This window comes from Clinocottus analis, unplaced genomic scaffold (genome assembly GCF_023055335.1).
Source record: "Clinocottus analis isolate CAN_PGR_092001 unplaced genomic scaffold, fCliAna1.0.p SCAF_11, whole genome shotgun sequence".
Classification (NCBI taxonomy): domain Eukaryota; kingdom Metazoa; phylum Chordata; class Actinopteri; order Perciformes; family Cottidae; genus Clinocottus; species Clinocottus analis.
The window spans coordinates 8533725-8553968 of NW_027175832.1; the positions used below are offsets into that span (position 1 = coordinate 8533725).

The 20244-nt window shown below is 42.6% G+C and overlaps 1 protein-coding gene across 4 annotated transcripts in view; it reads right to left on the reverse strand.

Annotated features, from left to right (window-relative positions):
- The window catches only part of slc6a9 (solute carrier family 6 member 9), a 61219-nt gene that overhangs the window by 7090 nt on the left and 33885 nt on the right, over nucleotides 1-20244 (reverse strand). For all 4 annotated transcript variants that reach the window (XR_011080079.1, XM_068602215.1, XM_068602222.1 and 1 more), the window contains 11 exons: nucleotides 11887-12043; nucleotides 9471-9602; nucleotides 8802-9081; nucleotides 6170-6302; nucleotides 5840-5974; nucleotides 5654-5757; nucleotides 3871-4108; nucleotides 3303-3437; nucleotides 3112-3211; nucleotides 1308-1408; nucleotides 255-425 (listed from right to left, as the gene is read on the reverse strand). Coding sequence is in view for 3 of the 4 variants with exons in the window: in XM_068602215.1 (XP_068458316.1) it covers nucleotides 255-425; nucleotides 1308-1408; nucleotides 3112-3211; nucleotides 3303-3437; nucleotides 3871-4108; nucleotides 5654-5757; nucleotides 5840-5974; nucleotides 6170-6302; nucleotides 8802-9081; nucleotides 9471-9602; nucleotides 11887-12043 (1686 nt within the window). In the remaining variant the exon portion in view is untranslated. The remainder of the gene's footprint in view (nucleotides 1-254; nucleotides 426-1307; nucleotides 1409-3111; nucleotides 3212-3302; nucleotides 3438-3870; nucleotides 4109-5653; nucleotides 5758-5839; nucleotides 5975-6169; nucleotides 6303-8801; nucleotides 9082-9470; nucleotides 9603-11886; nucleotides 12044-20244) is intronic.

Consider the following 20244-nt stretch of genomic DNA (forward strand, 5'->3'; position numbering starts at 1 on the left):
ATGCACAGATCTGACTTTTTCTATCCAGATAGTGATACCTGGCCTGTCTGTCCCGACTCATACGATCCGATACCAGTCTTTAATTAATAAGCTGTGTGCTTATCATACTGTCAAAAAACATTGATGCACCTAAAATGTTATGACGCTTGGTGCAGAAGAATGCAAGATTAGCGGTGACGGACACAGGGATGCATATACACTCACTACTCAAGCACACCAGCAACCAATCACATTATCACCAGGGGTGTATGTACCTCTTTGAAGGTGGCCCCTGGGGACTTTGAGATCTTGTAGAGGGCATAGAGGGGTATGCAGAGCACGGAGGACATAGACATGGCGAAGCCGATAGCCAGAGACCAGCTCGGATACACGTAGTCATTGTAGGTGATGGGCTTGTACTGGATCACTGTGAAGATCAAGATGAACTACGGAGCAGAAGAGAGACGGTTAATGAGGGTGGCCATCGTCATTTAGAGAAGAAGTCTGGAAAAGCTGATGGGAAGGAAAATGTATTTACAAACACAGAGAGGACGCGGAATGCGCAAAACAACCAAATGTGTATATTTCAATATTTTTTCTTCAATATCTGTCACTGACATCCAACATAGCAGAGAAAGAGGGTCGTGAAAACCAAACATGATCATGTTACACTATTTTATCAAGCTGCATTGATTCAGTACGTGGGAAATCACTGTGGACAGCAGCGCAGCAGTCGGTTGTTTTTATTTCAAAGATGCAGATAATTAGGATTATAAATCGCGACAGTTCCCAACAGCTGTGAGCTTCGTCATAGTTATCGCAAAGGCCCTGCAGAAGCGAGGCATTAATCTGAGTCGTGAAATGAAAGAGCAAACAAAAACGGCTGAAATCTGACCAGTAATCCACAACAATGAATTTCTTGGTTGGCCCAGCAGCTTAGTGGGCTAATGCGCCTGCTTGGGAAATACCACATTGATATCAGCCGCATGTGCCCATCTCCCAGTCCGAAAGATTTGTTTTTCCAAGTTTACATAGGAAACAAAGCCAACAGTAGCCAAGCAGATTAGTGTTGACGGAGGCGCAAATGTAGGTCAGGTCCCACACAATGTGTCAGCAACGTGGACGAAAAGTTTAGAAGCGCACGCTCGGCGCCCTTCTGATTGCTGCATCAGCCTCGCCCGTTTGTTTCCACCGCACCAATAAAATGTCCACATCGCTTATTTATTTGCAGGGGGTGGAGAAGATGCATGCAGGGATGTTGTATCCTGATTAGAGGTTCAATTCCCCGGACGAGCAGGCGTGCTTTGTACGTGTGTATGTTCACTTACAGAGATGATGACGGGGGAGATGAATCTCCAGCAGACTTTGAAGAAGAGCGGTGGAGGAAAGCCCAGCATCATCTCCACATCTTTAAAGTACTTCTTGTGGCCTGCGATCAAATCAAAGAGTTATCCAAGAAAAATCCACAATGTGCATTCAAGTTTGATCACTTTACATTCTAATCATGACATACTCATATACAGTATATACAGGCATATAAACAAAGACACATTTGGGACTGAATACAAAAGTGATTTATTTTATTATTATGTTTCTGATTTTATTAGGGTCAGACCACGTATCATTTTAGCACAGGAGATTTGGGTAACTCACAATTCGATTAAAAATTGATTCCTAATTTTAAAATGTATTCTCGATTCAGTATGTAAGGGTGCAATAGGCATCATCACAATATACTGTGCGCTAATAGAGGCAGAGTCGTGAATCCTGGCACAAGTAAAGTGTGACTCCGGTAATAGAGTTTATATTAGGACTGGGCAAAGTTGAAAAAAAAATACTGATTAATCGCATGATTTTCCTGCGATTTATCGCATTATGCGCCAAATTCAATAATGAAGTTAAAACTAGTTTGTTGTACGCTTTTATTTTGAAGTAATGTTATCAGAACAATATAACAGGCACTCTGGAGCAACAGGAAGTTAATATACATACATATATATAGTTAATAAATCTTTTTTTTTTTTTTTGAACAGGTACTGTTTAGTAGTAAGGGTCCCTGTGAGGGACAAACCACTTCTTCTTTTGTCCATGTTCAGTCTGTTGCTTACATTAAAGATGTATGTTAAAGACGAGCAATTGATTCACTTTATACAAAAGCAATAAGTGCTTTTCATGTTTTCCAGTATAATCAAATAGTTAACATCGTTAAAGGATTGCCAGATTAACGCTGCGTAACGCTGCCAGATTAACGCTGCGTTAATCTGCCCAGCCCTAGTTAAATATTTGAAAAACTTAGCACACCTGATTGCAATGTAAACACACAAACATACTTGTGTTACTGATAACGTTTAGTATGCGTCAGTGCATTTAAGGAGAACAAGTTCAAGTTATGCAAAAAAAGAAATGCGGCCCTAAAAACCTGATTAAAGAGGCGACTGGCTGGTGGGAGATCAAGAGTTTGACAGAGGGCTGCTGATTTGAATTCACTCTTGATTAGGTCAAGGGAAATGGATATCAATATATATACACTTCTTAACTGAATACCGTGCCTGTGTATATATATATATATATATATATATATATATATATATATATATATATATATATATATATATATATTAGGGCTGTGAAATCATTACAATTTTTAATCAGATTAATCACAGGTTTCTGTGGATTAATCATGATTAATCACATATTACCGATATTCTCATTATTTTTTAGTGAAAACATGCGCTGTGATTGGTCCGCTCAGAACGTAATTTCCTTACTTGCTTTTTTTTCTCAGTGGTCGTACAGACCACCTGCGCAAACGTCTTTTCTGTCACCTGCGTTTCAGCATTTGCAATAAAAGCATTTGCTCTTCAATATTGATGAGTTCCGACTCTAAAACCCCTGAAACCAAACAGCCACAGACACCTTGCGGTATGTATATATATATATATATATATATATATATATATATATATATATATATATATATATATATATATATATATATATATATATATATATACACGATAGCTGCCCTGAAACTCTCTCTTTATGGAATTTTATCATAAAGTTAATGCGCCACGGGATATTTTCTTCTTTTAAAAATGTGAGGTCACACAACAGCGACACATGTATCCTTACCATAAACATACATGATGCAGATGCACATGATGCAGGAGATGACGACCAAAGAGAAGCTAGCAGCATAGTTGTCCATCAGGAGCAGCCAATAGATTCCCGCCTGCTCACAGAAAAGCAGACAGAGAGTCACCTCCATGAGAGGACACCAGTCGTGTAACAAAAGACACAATCTGCGTGTGTTTGGGACTTACCCGTGTCGTTAGCGGCACTCCCAGTAAGAATCCACCTATAGCCACGGACAGTGTGACAACGGTTTTGTTCCGGATGATCCAGTCTGTGCCGATCTCATCGACAACGGCTGTCACCAGGGTCTCCAGCAGGCAGAACTTTAAGGACAGGGATGAAGGGGTTTATGAATTTGATTAAATGAGAGATTTTACGCTAACAATTGAAGGCATAGCGATTCCAGTTCCAGGCGTTTTCAGGTAGTACGAATAAAAGGGCTTTTATACCTACAGGGTAACACAGAGCCTACCAGCTAGAAGAAGTGTGAAACGATATTCACTTGATGATGTTGACACAAAGACGCATGCATACTTGCTGCTCGTTCGCGTCATCTTAACATAAGCCTTACTGCCACACAACATATATAATGCGTCCCAGTAATGAGGTGTTACTTGATAAAAATACAATTACTCTTTTGGAAAATTGTAATCTCCTACACTACCCGTTACTGAGGAAATTATAATTTTCTTTCTAACATAGTTGTCATGTTTGCAAAGACACAAAAGGAAGAGTGCGTATTGTTTTCAGCCTCACCTGAGTCCCCAGTCCCAGAAGGATGAGCATAAAGAAGAAGAGCAGTGACCAGAGTGGTGAGATGGGCAGCAGAGTGAGGGCTTCTGGGTAGGCCACGAAGGCCAGGCCCGGGCCGTGGTCGGCCACCTCCGACACGGGGACGTCCAGGTTGTGTGCCATGAAGCCCAGGATGGAGAAAATGACAAAGCCAGCATACACGCTGGTCGCACAGTTGGTTATGCTGATGATGATGCTGTCTCTGTACGAAGAAAAGAGAAGAATCAGTGCGTTATGCTCAGTTCCACTCATATCCACCCACAAAAAGCAACAAAATATAATTGCGTTACCGGGCTCTGTTGGGATGAGAAGCGCTCAAATGGAAACTGTTCAAACAGATGTCATCTTAAAAATGATGACATCCATTGACGTTTTTTGAATTTGCTCCAATGATATTCAATTGCTGATCATTGATTTTATGTATTGCTCCAGATCCCATGTATTGTTACATCCCGAGCGATTAAGTGGTTATATCTAAGCAGCCTTTATGAACGATCATTTTACTATTTTCAGTGACTGACAAAAACAAGTCAGAAGTCTTTGAGTCGATCCAGTCAAATCCCAATCTGCCTAATCCATGCAACAGTTTGGCTGTTGACAAAGGGAGGAAACACCAAAACAATTAGCTTCACTTTGTTCTAACGACAAAATGACGGTCTGTGAGTGGCAGTGAACCAAATCAAGTGTAAACGTGGTGATGAATATTTTAGGCTCTTTGGATTTTATTATTTGGGATGTTTGCCGCATGCTGCTGAAGGAACAGCTTTTTTTTTATTTTTTCAATCTCACCGACTCAGACTCAACAAGGGAACTATGCGGTTGCACCGGTGCTCTGTGGCCCCTCTATTTCCAGTCAGGAGTTATCACAGAGGATGCCTTTGATGCCCGGTGCCCTTTTCTCAGCTCAACTCTCTGCACTTCTGTGTGTGCACCGATTGGGGGTGTTGCAGGAGTGCGGAGGGTTACTCCACGGGGACGGGGCGGCAGAACACAAGCTGATTAGGCCGCCGTGCAGCTGTGTGCGCAGATAGCGCAACCTCGAGCTGCTGGCGGAGGAACAAATGATATCTTCAGCCTTCTCCTCACGCGACCCCACCCTCTTAAATGCCGCTCACTTGGTCAGCAAGTGTAGACAAGTTTTGGAAAATAAATGACATCTTTTCCTCTCCTTATCGCCTCCCATGTGCCCTTTACCCCTTCCCCCGCCTGAACCGTCTCCTCAGCCCCTCACTGGCTCCCTTGGCGTTCAAGCACAGTGCACCCAGCCTTTTAACACAAGTCTGAAAAAAACATTATCTCTGTCCCTCCTCCTGTCGTACCTCATCTCACCTTCTCTTTGGAGATATATAGCCCTGACTCTCTCTCTCTCTCTCTCCCTCTTGCCGGTTGTCTCTTCCCTCTGTAATGAAACCTCCAGAAGCTTGTAGAGTATTTTTTAAATTCTACCATCTCCTCTTCTCTCCCCTCTCCTCCTACACCTCAAGGTTCTCTGATAAGTGCACATATTAAGATGCTGGTCTGTGTTGCTCAAAGACCTGCAGCAGCACTGTGTCATATTGACACAAGCAAGCGCTCACACCATTAGCTGCTGCTTTGATTTCAACTGCAGAAGCCTCACATTCTTGTGTGCTTTGCAAAATCAAGGCAGCAGAGAAAACGGATTTCCAAAGAACGTTAAACAATTCTTTCAATGCCGTCTCAAAGCAGCAAAGCTTGTTCTTGTTTACCCCGAGTCTGGAGAACCAACCTGAAACAGTTGTTGTGGAACTTGTTGTAGGAGGCCATAGTAATGAGACCGCCCCAGGCACAGCCCAAGGAGTAGAAGATTTGTGACGCTGCATCTCCCCACACCTACAAAACCAGAACCCAAATATGGTCAGAAGTAGAACAAAAAATGTCCGCCTTCCATTTGTGTGTTTGAGCGGAATATTACCTTTGCATCAAGGACCTTCTGCCACTGGGGAGTCAGGTAGTACTTGATGCCGTTGATGGCTCCGTCCAGGGTGATGCCGCGGATGAACAGGATGGTCAGAACGACATAAGGGAATGTGGCTGTGAAGTACACCACCTGAACACACACAATCAGACCATGCGGTGAAATCACCAACGTGGCAAGACAGCCAACAATTCCCGTGTGTATTAAATGTTGAATGCAATGTGATGAAAACCGACTTACTGCAGGAGTATTATGTCTGCTGTCGCATGTGGTCAAGTCTTGATGTCTATGTATGAGTATTAGTGTGTGTGTGTGTGTGTGACTGACCTTTCCAGAGGATTTAACGCCCTTGATAAGACAGAGGAAGACGACAAACCAGGACACGGCCAGGCAGCCTAGGAGAGGGAGACGGACCTCTCCAAAGCTCCCGATGTCATCGGAGATGTTCAACACATAATGTCTGAGAGAGAGAGAGAGAGAGAGAGAGAGAGAGAGAGAGAGAGAGAGAGAGAGAGAGAGAGAGAGAGAGAGAGAGAGAGAGAATCACATATTTAATGGGTTGACATTTGCAGGTCTTTAAAGTCAGTTGTTGCTTTTTTCTCATGAGACGTCAATTGGAAATTTTCAGAGCAAAAAATCAACAAGAGCCATTAATGACTAAGCTAAGCAAACATGACGTTCTAGAGCAGGCAGATGCCACTAACTAGGGGTCCAAGTGCAGTAAAAGCTGCTGCTGGGGCCATATTGATTTTCTTTCTGGGTTTTTTCCCTCCTCTCAAAAGTGTTTGTGCCAAAAAACGTCCCCAGAATTTGCCGCTGGGTTGTAAATTGCACTCACCGCTCAGGCACATAAGGTGACACTCATTGACTTCAAGGTGGTGCTGTAACAATCAAGTTTTAAGGTTTTACAATTATCTCGAGAACAAGCGGCTTGGCTTCGAGGCCAACTTCTTGTGGCATTTTAGTCTCTCAATTCCACTGCACCTTTGCTCCAACAGTCGTCTGCTCTTAAAATGTCACATTTTGCACCTTTTTTCCCCCAAAACATCCGTTATACTTTATCAATTTCCATAGTCTTAAGTTTGAATAGACAAGTTCAAGTGCTCATCCTCAATCAGCAAGAACCTGGATCACTGCTGATTGCAGCGCTATTTGACTCATGTCAATGATACTTAAAGCCATGACCAAAGACATCCACGAACAATCATCTATTATCATTCACTTACATTTTGGTCCATTGCTATCTTGGAATTTAAGACAAAAAGTAATAAATAGGTGCTATCCAGAGGGACATTAATATAAATAGGGCTCTAGTCCCCCCCCCCCGCCAAACATAGTTACTCTGAAATACCACTGAAGGGCAGTATTTGAAATTGATTGGAAGTGATATTAAATGGCAGTATTAATATGCAGGAAACACTGAGAACAATCATGATATCTTCATGATTATACGACCTACTCATCTTCTCATCTGCCTTGATTGCAGTATTGTCAGTGCCAACAGAGACAGAAAGAAAGATGAATACATGCCTCGACAATAATTATCAAAGATTGAGTGATGCTACGCAGGTTTGCTGTCGTCAGGATTAGAGTTTGAACTTCTGTGGTCTCGATGGTAAAAAACAGACTAAACCATTATATCAGTTCCGAGTGTGAACTTTAGTCGGTGCCACAGACAATAAAGTGTTAACCATGATTAGCCAAACAAACAGCTTGTAATCAAAATCAAATAGAAACAAGGTCATACAAAAAAAAGAGGTGCACCTCACTTCCTGCATATCTGTGGTTTGTTAACATCAATACAAACTGATGAGAGTGGTGGAACAACATTGGTTTTGCCCTGGCCTTAAAATGTACTTTGCTTATCCTTTTGCTTTTCTCCCATGGATCACGCGAGGTGCAAAGGTGGAAGAACAGGTGCATTGGGAAATGACAGCACGAGGCACAGCCGCTGTATTTTGGGAAAGCTTGGCTCTTCGGCATGTGCAAACATGTGCAGAAACTAACAAATAATACTGAATGAAAAAAAGTGGAATGCAAATTGAAAAGACAAAGCTGACAACAGCAGCAGGATGGAGACGTGTTTTACATCTGAAATGCAGAGCGTTACACATGATGATACACTGAACAAAACTAGTATATTGCACGCTTTTGTTTTAAAGTAAGGTTATCAGAACAATATAACATCACTCTGGAGCAACAGCAAGTTAACATACATACATATGTAGTTTATAAATCTGTTTTCTTTTTTTCTGAACAGGTACTGTTCAGTAGTAAGGGTTCCTGTGAGGGACAAACCACTTCTTCTTTTGTCCATGTCCAGTCTGTTGCTTACATTAAAGATGTATGTTAAAGACCAGCAATTGATTCACTTTATACAAAAGCAATAATTGCTTTTCATGTTTTTCAGTTAAGTTCAGTTTTTCTTCCTCAGTGAGAAAAGTCCAGCCTGTGTTGGCTTGAATAAGTGCACTGAACATCTTGTTATGTGTGGAAAGTTCGCCTCGCGATTAACTTTCAACCTGGACGCGGATCCTGCCGGTTGACTGACCGCCTGTGAGAGCTTTGTGAGGCGAAGCTGCTTGTTGCAGCACTCGCTGCTTGTTGAGAACAGAAACTACATAACAATACATGCTTTCACGCCAGACTCAATTCCTCAACACTGCCTGTTGGCGAGGCTACGGAAGCATGCGCGCGCACCTACATAAATCGCCTTCAAAGTAAAAGCAGTGTCACTGTAATGCATTCGTTCAATTGACCTAACCTGCATGTGTTTGGACTGTGGGAGGAAGCCAGAGAACCCGGAGAGAACCCACCCTGCCACGGGGAGAACATGCAAACTCCACACAAAAAGGACCTGCCAGACCAGTATTCAAACCCCTCCTTCTGTGACACGTCCAGGCCCGGGGGCCTGTGGTTTCTTAATCCGTCCATGCGTTGATGTACGTCAGAGACTTACTTCCAGTACTCCTCACTGGGGCTGGTCCTCTTGGTGCGGTTGACCACCTCGGCCACCCCGGCCACCAGGCTCGTGGTAGCGTTGGCCAAGCTGGCGTTGAGCTGGTAGCGGCCGCCGCCTAACACCCCGCTGCAGTCCGGCGTGTTCCAGGGGTTGTTGCAGTAGGTCCACGGCAGCAAGTTGGTCATGGACATGAAGAAGTAGTAGAAGGCGATGCAGATGACCACGTTGTAGTAGATCCCGATGTAGGTGGAGACCACCATCATGCCATAACCCACGCCTGGAGAGAGGAGGGGACAGGATGTGAGGCCAATGACGGCTTCGACGTGAAGAGTCAGGCTGCTAAGTTTACTTAAGCTCAGCTCAGATCAGCTAAGCTCAGCGTCAACACACAAGCGTTACGTACATCTAATTTGGTCACGGCCGCATCTCGTTGAAAAGTTTTTCTTTACATGGAGCTGCTGAATGTGGATCTTTCTCACTACACCTCTTACGGTATGAACGGCAAAGATTGGGATCTTCCTACGTTGCGATACAATCTCAAATAAGAAGCTCCGTGATGTAATTTTGGAGAAGATTTTTTTTTATAAACGTATCCCCAAAAATGTACGCATGTCTGGCATTCATGGCATTTATTCAGGTCTACAAACAAACTGGCAACCAACCAACCTTTGAACATGGGGCTGATCTTCCACACTCCAAGGCACCCCAGGCTGGCAAACTGACCAAAAGACAGCTCGAGGAAGAAGAGTGGAATGCCGCAGAACACCAGCATGATGAAGTACGGCAACATGAAGGCACCTGGATGGGGAGGGAGGAGATAGGAAAAGCACTCAGTCACGGTCATGGTCGCTCTGGGATGACCGGAAGCTGCATACGAACAGCGAAGATTTGAAGATGACCAATTATTACGGTAGATGTGAGGACACTTTTGGGAAGCCAAGTCAGTTACATCTTATGCTTTTGTCTGACAAAGGCGGTGATTACTGTACAGTTGTACGGTTAGAAAAGGGAGATTACAGAATGGGAAGGAACCTGGTCCACAGGCACATTTGATAAAACAATGTCTAAAACCTAAAAATTGAAAAGATTGCACCTCTAACTACAAGATATGTGGCGGCGAATATATTATGCAAAAAACAAACATTGGTGCAAGTAGACGCGTAAAAATATATATATTAATTAAGTCAAAAAATAAAAGTAAAAATATTCTTCTTCACAGTATTGTCACTTACTACACAAATTAGACGTGACAGATGATTTAAAGAAGATACAACTATTAATAAAAAAAACATTTTCACTCTGCAAAAAAGAACATAAAAACCCCAGAAAGAAAGAAAAGAAAACAAAGACCTCATCTGTCACAGCGACCTCCACTGGGAGAGCAGAGAGGTCACTGCATGTGCAGCTGAGTCTGTTCAGCAGTGCAGCAACTCTCTGGTGGTTCAGACTGAACCAGAAACCAGACAGTCATCTATAGGGAGCGTCTATGAGTGTGTGTGTGTGTGTGTGTGTGTGTGTGTGTGTGTGCTTCCGTTCGAGCGTCCATATGCGAACTAGGTCGGTGCAACCAGCTGATACTGTACAATACCAAAAACCTTATCATTCTGTGAGAGTTGCTAGCTCAAGCCCAGCTCTCCCGCACGGAGCTCCGCCCCATTTGCAGCTGTGTGCAAGCTAACGTACAACCTACAACTTGCATAACATTAAACCAAATATTTGCAGCGTAAACACATGGACTGAAGTGTGGGAAAGTCCCGAGTCACTAAGTTTCAGGACCTCGACCCAACTCTGGCTTTTGCTAGACTGTGGCATCTTCCCTGTACATTTTATCATACTATTAGACAGATAGACTGTAGTTTGCTCTCGTCGCGTTCTCATGCGCTGAAGGCAGAGGCTGCGGAGCGAAAGTGGCGCGTCAGCAGAGGCAGCAAGAAGCAGCTGGATCCGTTCTGTGCACTCAGACGCATTACGACAGCGTTCACACCCCAATTAACAATCATGTAGTTACGCAAAACTGGGCTCGGTGCTTGTGAGGGTGCAAGTCGGTGTGCTAACAGGGAACATGGTTGACGCATCTGATTTGTTTAGCGATGACAATTGGGAAGAGTTCATATTATACTTTACAACAGACCAAATGAAGTCCGTTAGGTATTAAAATAAGATTTCCCTTTTATTCTCAAGCCGTGTCTGTGTGAATATAAATATATATAAACAGTGAAACACATTTTTTTCTGCATGCAAACAACTAAAGTCAAACCTAAATATAACAATACATTTGAAGATTTAATTTATAGTTTTTCTTGTAGTTTTGATTCACTAAAGTCGCAGCATGATAAACTTACAAACCCTAAGCGTCAGCGGTTGACCGTAAACTTCTGTGTTCTAAGAGTAAACTTTTTTTTTTGTCAAAAGGAGTCCGGTGATTCTGACGTGAGTAGAAAAGAACCGAGTGGCTTCAGTTCCCTCGCCAGAGAGAGCTGTCTGACGGAAAGATAAAGCTGTGAAAATATTCTAAACATAATGCACACCTAAAGTGATATTGATGTTCTTGAAGTGGGCCTTTCTTTGGGCTGCCTAGGACACATTGGCTGCTGTCAATGCTCACAGTAGGACATGCTTTTGAACTGGGGTCTGGTTCTCCAAACTGGTGGCATCTACTGTAATTAATCCGGTGACCACGGATAAGTACCTCATAAAACCCCAAACTATCCCTTTAAACTGTTACTTTTGAAGTTACGTTACGGCTGCTAAATTGCCGTGACCTCCAGATTACACCGTTTATCAGCGTTTTACACATCTTTACTAGCCGAGACATTCCTTCTTTCATGGAGTGACCTGATTCTACAAGTCTATTGTTTGAAATCAGCTGGTTGTCGGAATGAATCGAGCATATTACACACAAACTTGATAATGGATTTACAATTATCTGTTTCAACCCAGTAGCTGTAATATATTCTACCAATGCACTTTTTGGACGTATTGTTTTTTACATACTTCTTTGATGAACGTGTTATGTACCGTGTTTTTTTTAAACACTTAAATTGTAATAGAAAATAACTGGGCTATACGCTGAAGTGCATACCTCCTCCGTTCCTGTAGCAGAGGTAGGGGAACCTCCAGACGTTGCCCAGGCCCACGGCATAGCCCACGCTGGTGAGGACAAACTCGATCTGGTTGCCCCAGTTCCCTCTCCGGGAGTTTTCATCCTTCTTCCCGGGCTCTCCTGGAACTGCTCCGTTCTGCAACAACAAAGGCGGGGAGGGAGAGAGAGAGAGAGACGAATGGTGACTTTGGGTTGCAGAGAGAAGCTGAGATAAGTAAGTAAAAATGGCCCCGTTTTTGGCCCAATGGGTGCATTTGAATGTTTTATTTTCATCTGTTACACGCAACAAGGCTGCGTAATTAACATATTTGCATGCGGAGTGGAATTACTCATGTGCCACGCTCACAGTTATTGAATACTTTCCGTAACACACTATCTCCTCTACCCCTCAAAAGTCTGGCATAAGGTGGACGCGCTGGAGCAGACGGGATGCAAAGTGAAATCAGCGCCTTAAGAACAGCCGATAAGCATTTGGTCTTGTCGTCCTGATTCCGAGCTTCTCCTCTCCTCTCATCCCCTCCCTCCATCACTCCATCTGCTGGCATCAGATGGTCCCTCTCTCCTGACCTCCTCCCTAACCTCAGCTGGGTTTGTCTGTCTGTCTGTCTTTTTTTTTTTTTGCGGCCGCACGTGAAGACACTCGTGTTCTTGCGGATGAAAAAAAATGTAGATGCTGCTAATCTCGGGAACACTCTTTTTGAGCGAGTAAAGAGGGACTCGGATCAGTCATTAACAAACTGATTATGTAATAAGCCCGGTGATTTTAACACTTAATTCCACTGAAATTATTGTTGCCAAATTTTAAAAAAACAGCAGAGGAGAAAAAGAAAATATATATGTATGTGTGTATATATATATATATATATATATATATATATATATATATATATATATATATATATATATATATATATATATATATGTTGCATAAACCGTACAATTCAGCAAGGGCCAAAGAGCTTTATCCTCCATTTTTGAACGAGGTGGTTATGCCACATAACAGAAAGAAACGGTTTAAAAATAGCCTGTCAAAGCCCAAATTAAAGACACATATATGCATATAAAACAAAAGTTTGGCCCTGAATCCCATGATACATCTTTAGTTGAGAACTGGTATTCTCCCGTGTGATTCGCTGAAGTGAAAAGTGAGTCCTGTTTTCTTTTGTCTATTAAACCATTAAACTATTAAACCATCACAAACTGTGATGGTTTTATAGTTACTATAAAACCATCACAGTTTTCTACCAAGTGGTGCAATAAAAGCCTGAAACATTCTGGAGGACAGATGAATTGAATAATTGGCTCACAAGCTTCACAAGGAAGGCAAGATCCACTATTTAATTAGTATTTACTCTGTTTTTTTTCCCAGTATTCATTGAGTAAATTTGATTTTGAGTGGTTTAGTAATTTTGCTGTAAACAATGAAGGGGCCAAAGAGCACGATTTTCTTTTTTTCTGTTTGAAAATGTAGACGCAGCACTCTTGTTCTGCATTACATGAACTGATGGTGTCTATGCGTGCTAGGCACAGCTGTGTGCATACAGCACAATAATGGAAAACTTCATTCACGCTGCTGTGTTATCTGCGTACAGCAGAGCCTGGTTTTCAGAGGCTCAATGAATGAACAGCCAGACAAAACTGTGAATGCTGGTCAGGAAATGCATGAAATGCTGGTCTCCTTATTTGCAGCGAAAGACTCATTTTGCAGTAAAAATAACTATTTGTGACCAAAACGTTGCAGTGGAGTTTTGTATTAAAACAATAAAGCGACAATTATGTTTTCATTCTAATTATGTAAAACCGCCCGCAGGACGCCCAATTCCCGCTCAGACGCAAACCAACGCCTCCCCCGAACGAACGCTCGGACCGCTTCCGACGCTGAGCCAGATCTTGTTCCTCAGCAAAAAGTGCCAATCTCCCAACACACACACACACACACACACACACACACGGTGCTGTAGTTCAACTTTGATGCGGCGCCAAGCGCGACTAATGAGAGAGACAGAAAGAACATTGGAGAGCAAAAACAGCAACAACCACGTAAAACAAACAGAGCGCCGTAGCTTGTCTTTGAGTCTGACTGTGCACGCGTGTCAGGAGGCCAAGGCATCCTTGGCCCTTTTTTTTTGGTGCTGGACTGGAAGGGCCGCAGGTGGGACGGACAGGAAGATCAGCAAACACAAAGTGCTGTTGGTGGAACGGACTGTCCATCGCAGCGGGAATGACTTTGGAATGGAAAAGGAGCGGCCGGGGACATGCAGAGACAGAGTGCAGCTGTGTGTGTGTTCTCGCTGCGCTCAGCCATACATCTCGTACATCTGACTCCCCCTATCAGGTGTGTGCCTTTGGAAAATAAGCACGCATGCGTGAGGGCGCAGATCGACTGCCGGCTAACAGAAAGAGAGTGTGACAAAAAAGTGACATATTCAAGACAGGTACACAGTCTAAATCGACTCGTTTGAATACAGTGAGCGAGTGCAGAAGTAGACGCCATGTGGAGAAGTTGTTCTTTTGTTCTGAGTTGTTAAAGTGTACTAGTACAAAAGCTAGAATATGTATAAAAAAGTCTATTCAGCCTTATAATCATAAATGACTACTTCTGCTATTTTGGCCACATTGAACTGGGTGAACTTGACCCCCTTCCCTCTTGCTCTCACTGGCATTAACGTAAAAAGCTGAGGCTGTTAGAAAGCTTCGATGAGGTGGCGATCTATACTCTGATGCAAATGTTTCATCGTGGAAATTGATGACACACATAGTCGCCAGGACATGTTGGATGCGCATAGAATGAGACAGTTCCACCTTCAAACACAGCTCAAAGCCCAAAAAGGTGATCCTTTCATCAGGATATTAGTGAATATATCCACTAATATCAATAAGTTCAATAATATTGTTATCATGTACAACAGTGGATCTGATACCGATCTATTCAAGCAGATCCGGTAATGGCCAGATGTGACCAGTGACATTAGATCGGCAACTATCTCTTTCGGTAATCTGTCCTTTGATATTTACAAACACAACATTTGTTTGATTTCTCACTTTTCTGATGAGTTAAGTAGTTGAGAAAAGGATTGCTAGATTAATTGAAAGTGGAAATAGCCATTAACTGTAGCCCTAAATGACCTATAAAATGTATTGAGACGTTCATCAAGTCATTGCGGACAGCTGACAATTAGTTTTGGCAGCAGAAAAGTTATCGTTTTTTTAAATTTCATGTACCCAGTCACACATTCTGCCTCTTTCTTTGAAATTAATCAACACATCTCTATTGTCACTCGGGTAGCTGCTTTGTTTTGAGTGCTGAGATGTGAGAGAGAGAGCACACCCAATCAAAATGTGTCATTGTTCATAACTTGCCACCTGTAATCTCAAATCCGCCTATTTTGGCAATAGAAACGGGCAAACAGACTGGGTTGTTACTGATACCAAGTATCAGACTTGGGTCCATACATCAATACTTTTTATCATGAAATTTGACCCATAAAACAGATAAAACAAAAGAATCAGTTTCAGAACTATTTCTCCCCCAACAATATCTGCTTCTGAACCTCGGTTGTGTTGTTCCTGTTGCTCCGTCCAGCCACAGGTACAAGTACCACCCACAAGTTCACACACTCTCCGTACAGGTTGTGGTCTGCTTTCATGGCAAAAGTTGAACCCTGTTTTTGTCATGACATCCCTCCGCCCCCTTGACCGACCCCGATGACTGCCTCTCTCCTCCCAGGTGTTGTAGCCTGTGGTGTTGGCTCCCGGGAGCCCCCAGGTCAGACAGACAGACAGACACCCCTCTCTCCATTTCTATGTCACATGCTTTTCAGGGACCATCTGGGCTTTATATAAGAGACTTGCCCCCGCCTCCCCTCACCCTTTCCCCTCTTCATCTCTCATTCGATTTAACTTGTTTTCACTTTCTGGGCTCTCATTGGAGTCGCAGCACTCACTTTGCCAGACAACAATGAAATCAATTAAAGAATCCGCCCTGTGACAAAGCAGAGTGTTCATGTTGGTTTTGTGCTTGGGCGTGAAGATGATTTGCCTGCCTTTGCAGTCTGTCTAGACATTGACATTCTAACAACAGGATGTGTGGGTACGGTGTGCTCAGCCACAGCCTCTTGCCTGTGGTCATAGCCGTGTTACTGCAATATTTTCACAATGCAGAATAAGTCCATTTTGAAGCATTTACACCCTCAACAGAACTGCTATTTAAGTTCCGCCAACTTGGTGACAGTCCCAGTGCATTTACTACAAGTTCTTCAGAATAAAAGCATTGAATGCATAACCCTTCAGAAACTACTGTCGCGTTACCTTTAAACTGTTCTCTTCAATTCCAACTGCTCTGATGGAGATGCACGCTGAGATCAAGCACTGTAGATGTGCAAAAATGTAGGAAGAGCATTGACTTCAAGAAATGAAAAGGACAAGAAAGGATCTAGACATACAGTATAGCCCACCATGTGTCAAACGTCTGACACAATAGACAGTACCGCGGTAACATTGGATATTGCAAACTCGAAGCACCGTTTGACTGTATCAGGACAGGGCATCTGTGTCGAGCATCACAACCTCATTACGTCGTGAAATAAATGATAAGTGTGATAGTAGATGTGTAAAATGAAAGAACTAGATTCTTCTCTCACGGACGCATCAATTCAGTTCCATCCCAGATGCATTTTCCTCCCGCAGTGTTTCCTCGCGACGTTGCTGCCACTCATCTTCCCTCCTCTCACCGTCCAAAGAGAGCACCACGGCTATGTGGAGGGACTGCAGAGAGCTTGTGCTCACATTCACACCAATGGTGGACGAACACACCGTTACACACCCGTTTACACACACACACGCGTGCATCGAAGCAATTTGACAGCCGCCAGCATGAATCTTTCAAATCGACGTCTCTTGACAATGTCAAGTTATGTTTGTAAGAGACACTGTCTACTGGAGTGTGGTGAGGACTCAAACATTTCGGAAATACATTTTGACATACCCGCTCTTACATTATTCATATATGCTTTATTTTGGAAGGGGGGAAAAACCATTCCACATCTTGAGCTTCCTGTTTGGAGTGTGTTAGTTTATACGGCGATTTTATCGAAAGAAAAATGATGCATGAAAATATGCATGAAGAGTGAAACATCATGGGAATTTAGGATTTTAAAGCACCTGTACACTCTCGCTGTGACGTTATCCATTCTAATACACACACACACACACACACAACAGTTTGAATGTCAAATAATACCCCCAGAATGTATGAAAGATGTGAATAAGTGATTATAGTCAGTCTTGTTGCTGGCACCCTAAATTACAAACAAATGAGGTTTTGGACAGAATATCAAGAAGGCTGAAGGTATAACATATTTGTGCAATATAACAAGCAAATAATAGCAAGTTCCCTGTACTCACACACACAACATCGAGTCCAACAAGAAGGCCCACAGAGTAAGTACAGCCGACATCTCGCCGACATAATATGAGTTGTTAATATCTTGCAATTGCTGACCGTGCTTGTCAATGGCTGTCTGAGAGAATTCTATTTAGCGGCATCTCCTAGGGGGCGATGGCAATTTACTGACACCTCACTGCTCTCTCGGCCTCTCAGGGGAGTCGCCTCTGTGCACATACGGGCAAACCTCCCTCAAAGTGAGCTTGGCTTGCTTTTTTTAAAGCAAAGAATGACATCATTAGGCACTTGTGGGTAGATACCAAATTGTCAGGTGCTCGCATATGTCAAAAAGAGTAAAGTCAAAGTTTTGAAAATGGGAAAATGATTTTGTTTCAGCAAGAAAAGTGTACTATGGATGTTATACTGTGGTGTGTATGTTATATTTTTAGACCTTATTGATTTCCACATATGTACTATCAGAGCCGATTTCAACATTTAATTAATCATTATCATTTAACACATCCATGACGTCTCACTGTTGGCTCTGTGGGAGTATGACTGCACAAACACTAAATGTTGAACTTCATTGAGATTTATAGCAATGATCAACCTAACCTCAAAGCTGCCAGTGTCTTTTGTCAATATAAACGGGCAAACTGAACTGAACGTTGACATTTAATGCTGCTCATTTGCATTTTGCACTTGCAGCTCCAAATGGAGCTCCAGCGATCCGATCTCGACTCACTCCAAATGCATTTCAGGTGCTATCCTAGAAAAAAAAGGACATGTGCTGCTCTTGCTACCGACAAGAGGGCCTCTTGACAATAAACAACAAAGAGTAAAACCGCGTGTGCAGGTGGAAGAGCTGTCAGAATCAGGAGGAAGTCAATGCACAGAGGAAAAATCACAACAAAGAAGTTGCGGCAGTATGAAAGTTAAATGTGTCCAGTATGTTTGAGCTTCCTATAACATTTTCTTGTGTACTTTTCAAGAGAGTGCAAGGATGCATTTTACAGGAGTTCAGAAAATAACCTCTTGACAACAAGACACAACTTCTATCCATCTCTCTTTGATACCAGAATGTGGAAAACAACTTTATCCAACTGTGCAAATTAGGCCAGACACGCAACTGTCTGCTTCGCAGCAGAAGCACCTCGTCAAGGCGTGAGCACCATGGCGATTCATGTCAGGCGCCATGTCCTCCATTGCAGTTTTGGCCTCGGTTTTCTTTGATATTCAAGACACGATTGGAAAACTCTGAAAATCAAGCCTCTTGCACGTGAGGCCGCTCACGTTTTTCCAGCCAATAACCAACCTAACCAAGTTATTCAAAGTGGCACACGTAATCTCCCTTGCTCCACCTACGCAGAGTTTAGTAAACATGTCTGTCTGCGGCGACTGAATCCACTCGTCTATTATGGGACAAAAAGCCCACCGGATCCCCCCTGAAAAACAGGCCGCTCAAAGCTCTCTTTATGAGCGGGTGGTGAGGTGAGAGTAATGGGCCTAAAGACAGTGGAGACCGTGGCTTCTCAACCTGCTACCACTGGGGCCACATACCAAAGGATCCCATTGGGCAGGGACTGAATAAATCCCTTTCCACGGCTGATTAATTGAAACCAATGGAAGAGATGTCAGGAGGAGGAGGAGGAGGAAGAAGAGGAGGAGGAGGAGAGAAAGTCGAGCCCTGTCAGATGAAGGGTGGGAGAGAAGGCCGCCCAGAAGCTCAGGGTCACTGACAAGTTACATCACTCCATACATTGAGACTCGGGCATCTCCAGTTCACACTGAAAAACACTTTAAACTCTGCGCTGAAGTCAGTGTGTGGTTTATCCGTTGGGTGCGGTCATTCAGAAGAAGTATAACTCCTTTTGACACTTTCTTCGTATGTCCGTGTCCATAGTGATTTAAAAAAACACACACTTAAATGTGATATTATCTGCTTCTATATGTTGCATAAATATCCATACCGCTAAATACCATAATGCATTATAAAGCATTCTATAATGCGTTGAGATATTTGATAGAACTTCATGTACTCACTGACAGATTTGTTTTGCAAGCATTATAGTGTATTTTATTTCCAGGTATAGTAATACATTATAATTGTTTCGTAATTCTTTAGAATGTGATTATAAGTTTTTTCTAAAAGGTCAATGTTTGGTAAACAATATTATAATATAACAAAAACAACTTTATTTGAGAAAACATTGTCAAATGAAATGTTACCTTAGTCCTGTTGTGGTTAACCATGTCGCAATAATGACCCTCTGATGGTGTACATTATGCCATTTAGTCAACGGCTAATTGCGAAATAGATCAACAACTTTCCACAAAATGATGAATTAGTAATGGTTTTATTGATTTAAAATTGATATTTTAAACGTTACAAATTGTCCAAAGCAACAGTGTATCATACATATAAAGAATTAACTGACCGTAGAATAATGTAACTGACCAGTGAGAAGACACTTCGCACACTACTGTTTTAAAAGTTTTTAACAAAGGCAACATACCCGATAGCCAATTCCTGCCTCTTCTGCAGCTGAGGCCTTTAGAAAGCATTCTCACTGATCACAAATCACAAGTGGACCCCCCCTCTGCTCCCCCGGTTGCCCTCATAACACAATAAGATGTAATTAGATGCATAAACACAGGCCATATTTAAAGCAATTCAGCGTCTACTCTTCCTCTGTCGCTCTGCATTATCACGATTTCCAACTTTCTAGCCTTAAATACATCTGTGAGTCTTTCCGATGGACAGTTTGTAATTCAGAAGGACAAACGCAAAAGAAGATCGAGCCATAATTCAAATAATTTTTGCAAAGAATCTGTTTCGCTTTTGTTCGACTTCACCTGAAGAATTTACACAAGAAAAAAAGCTTTAAAAGATCTCTCTCCGTTCTGGTGGATGCATCAGATGTAAATGAGGCCATTTTCGGGTTTAATTTGGT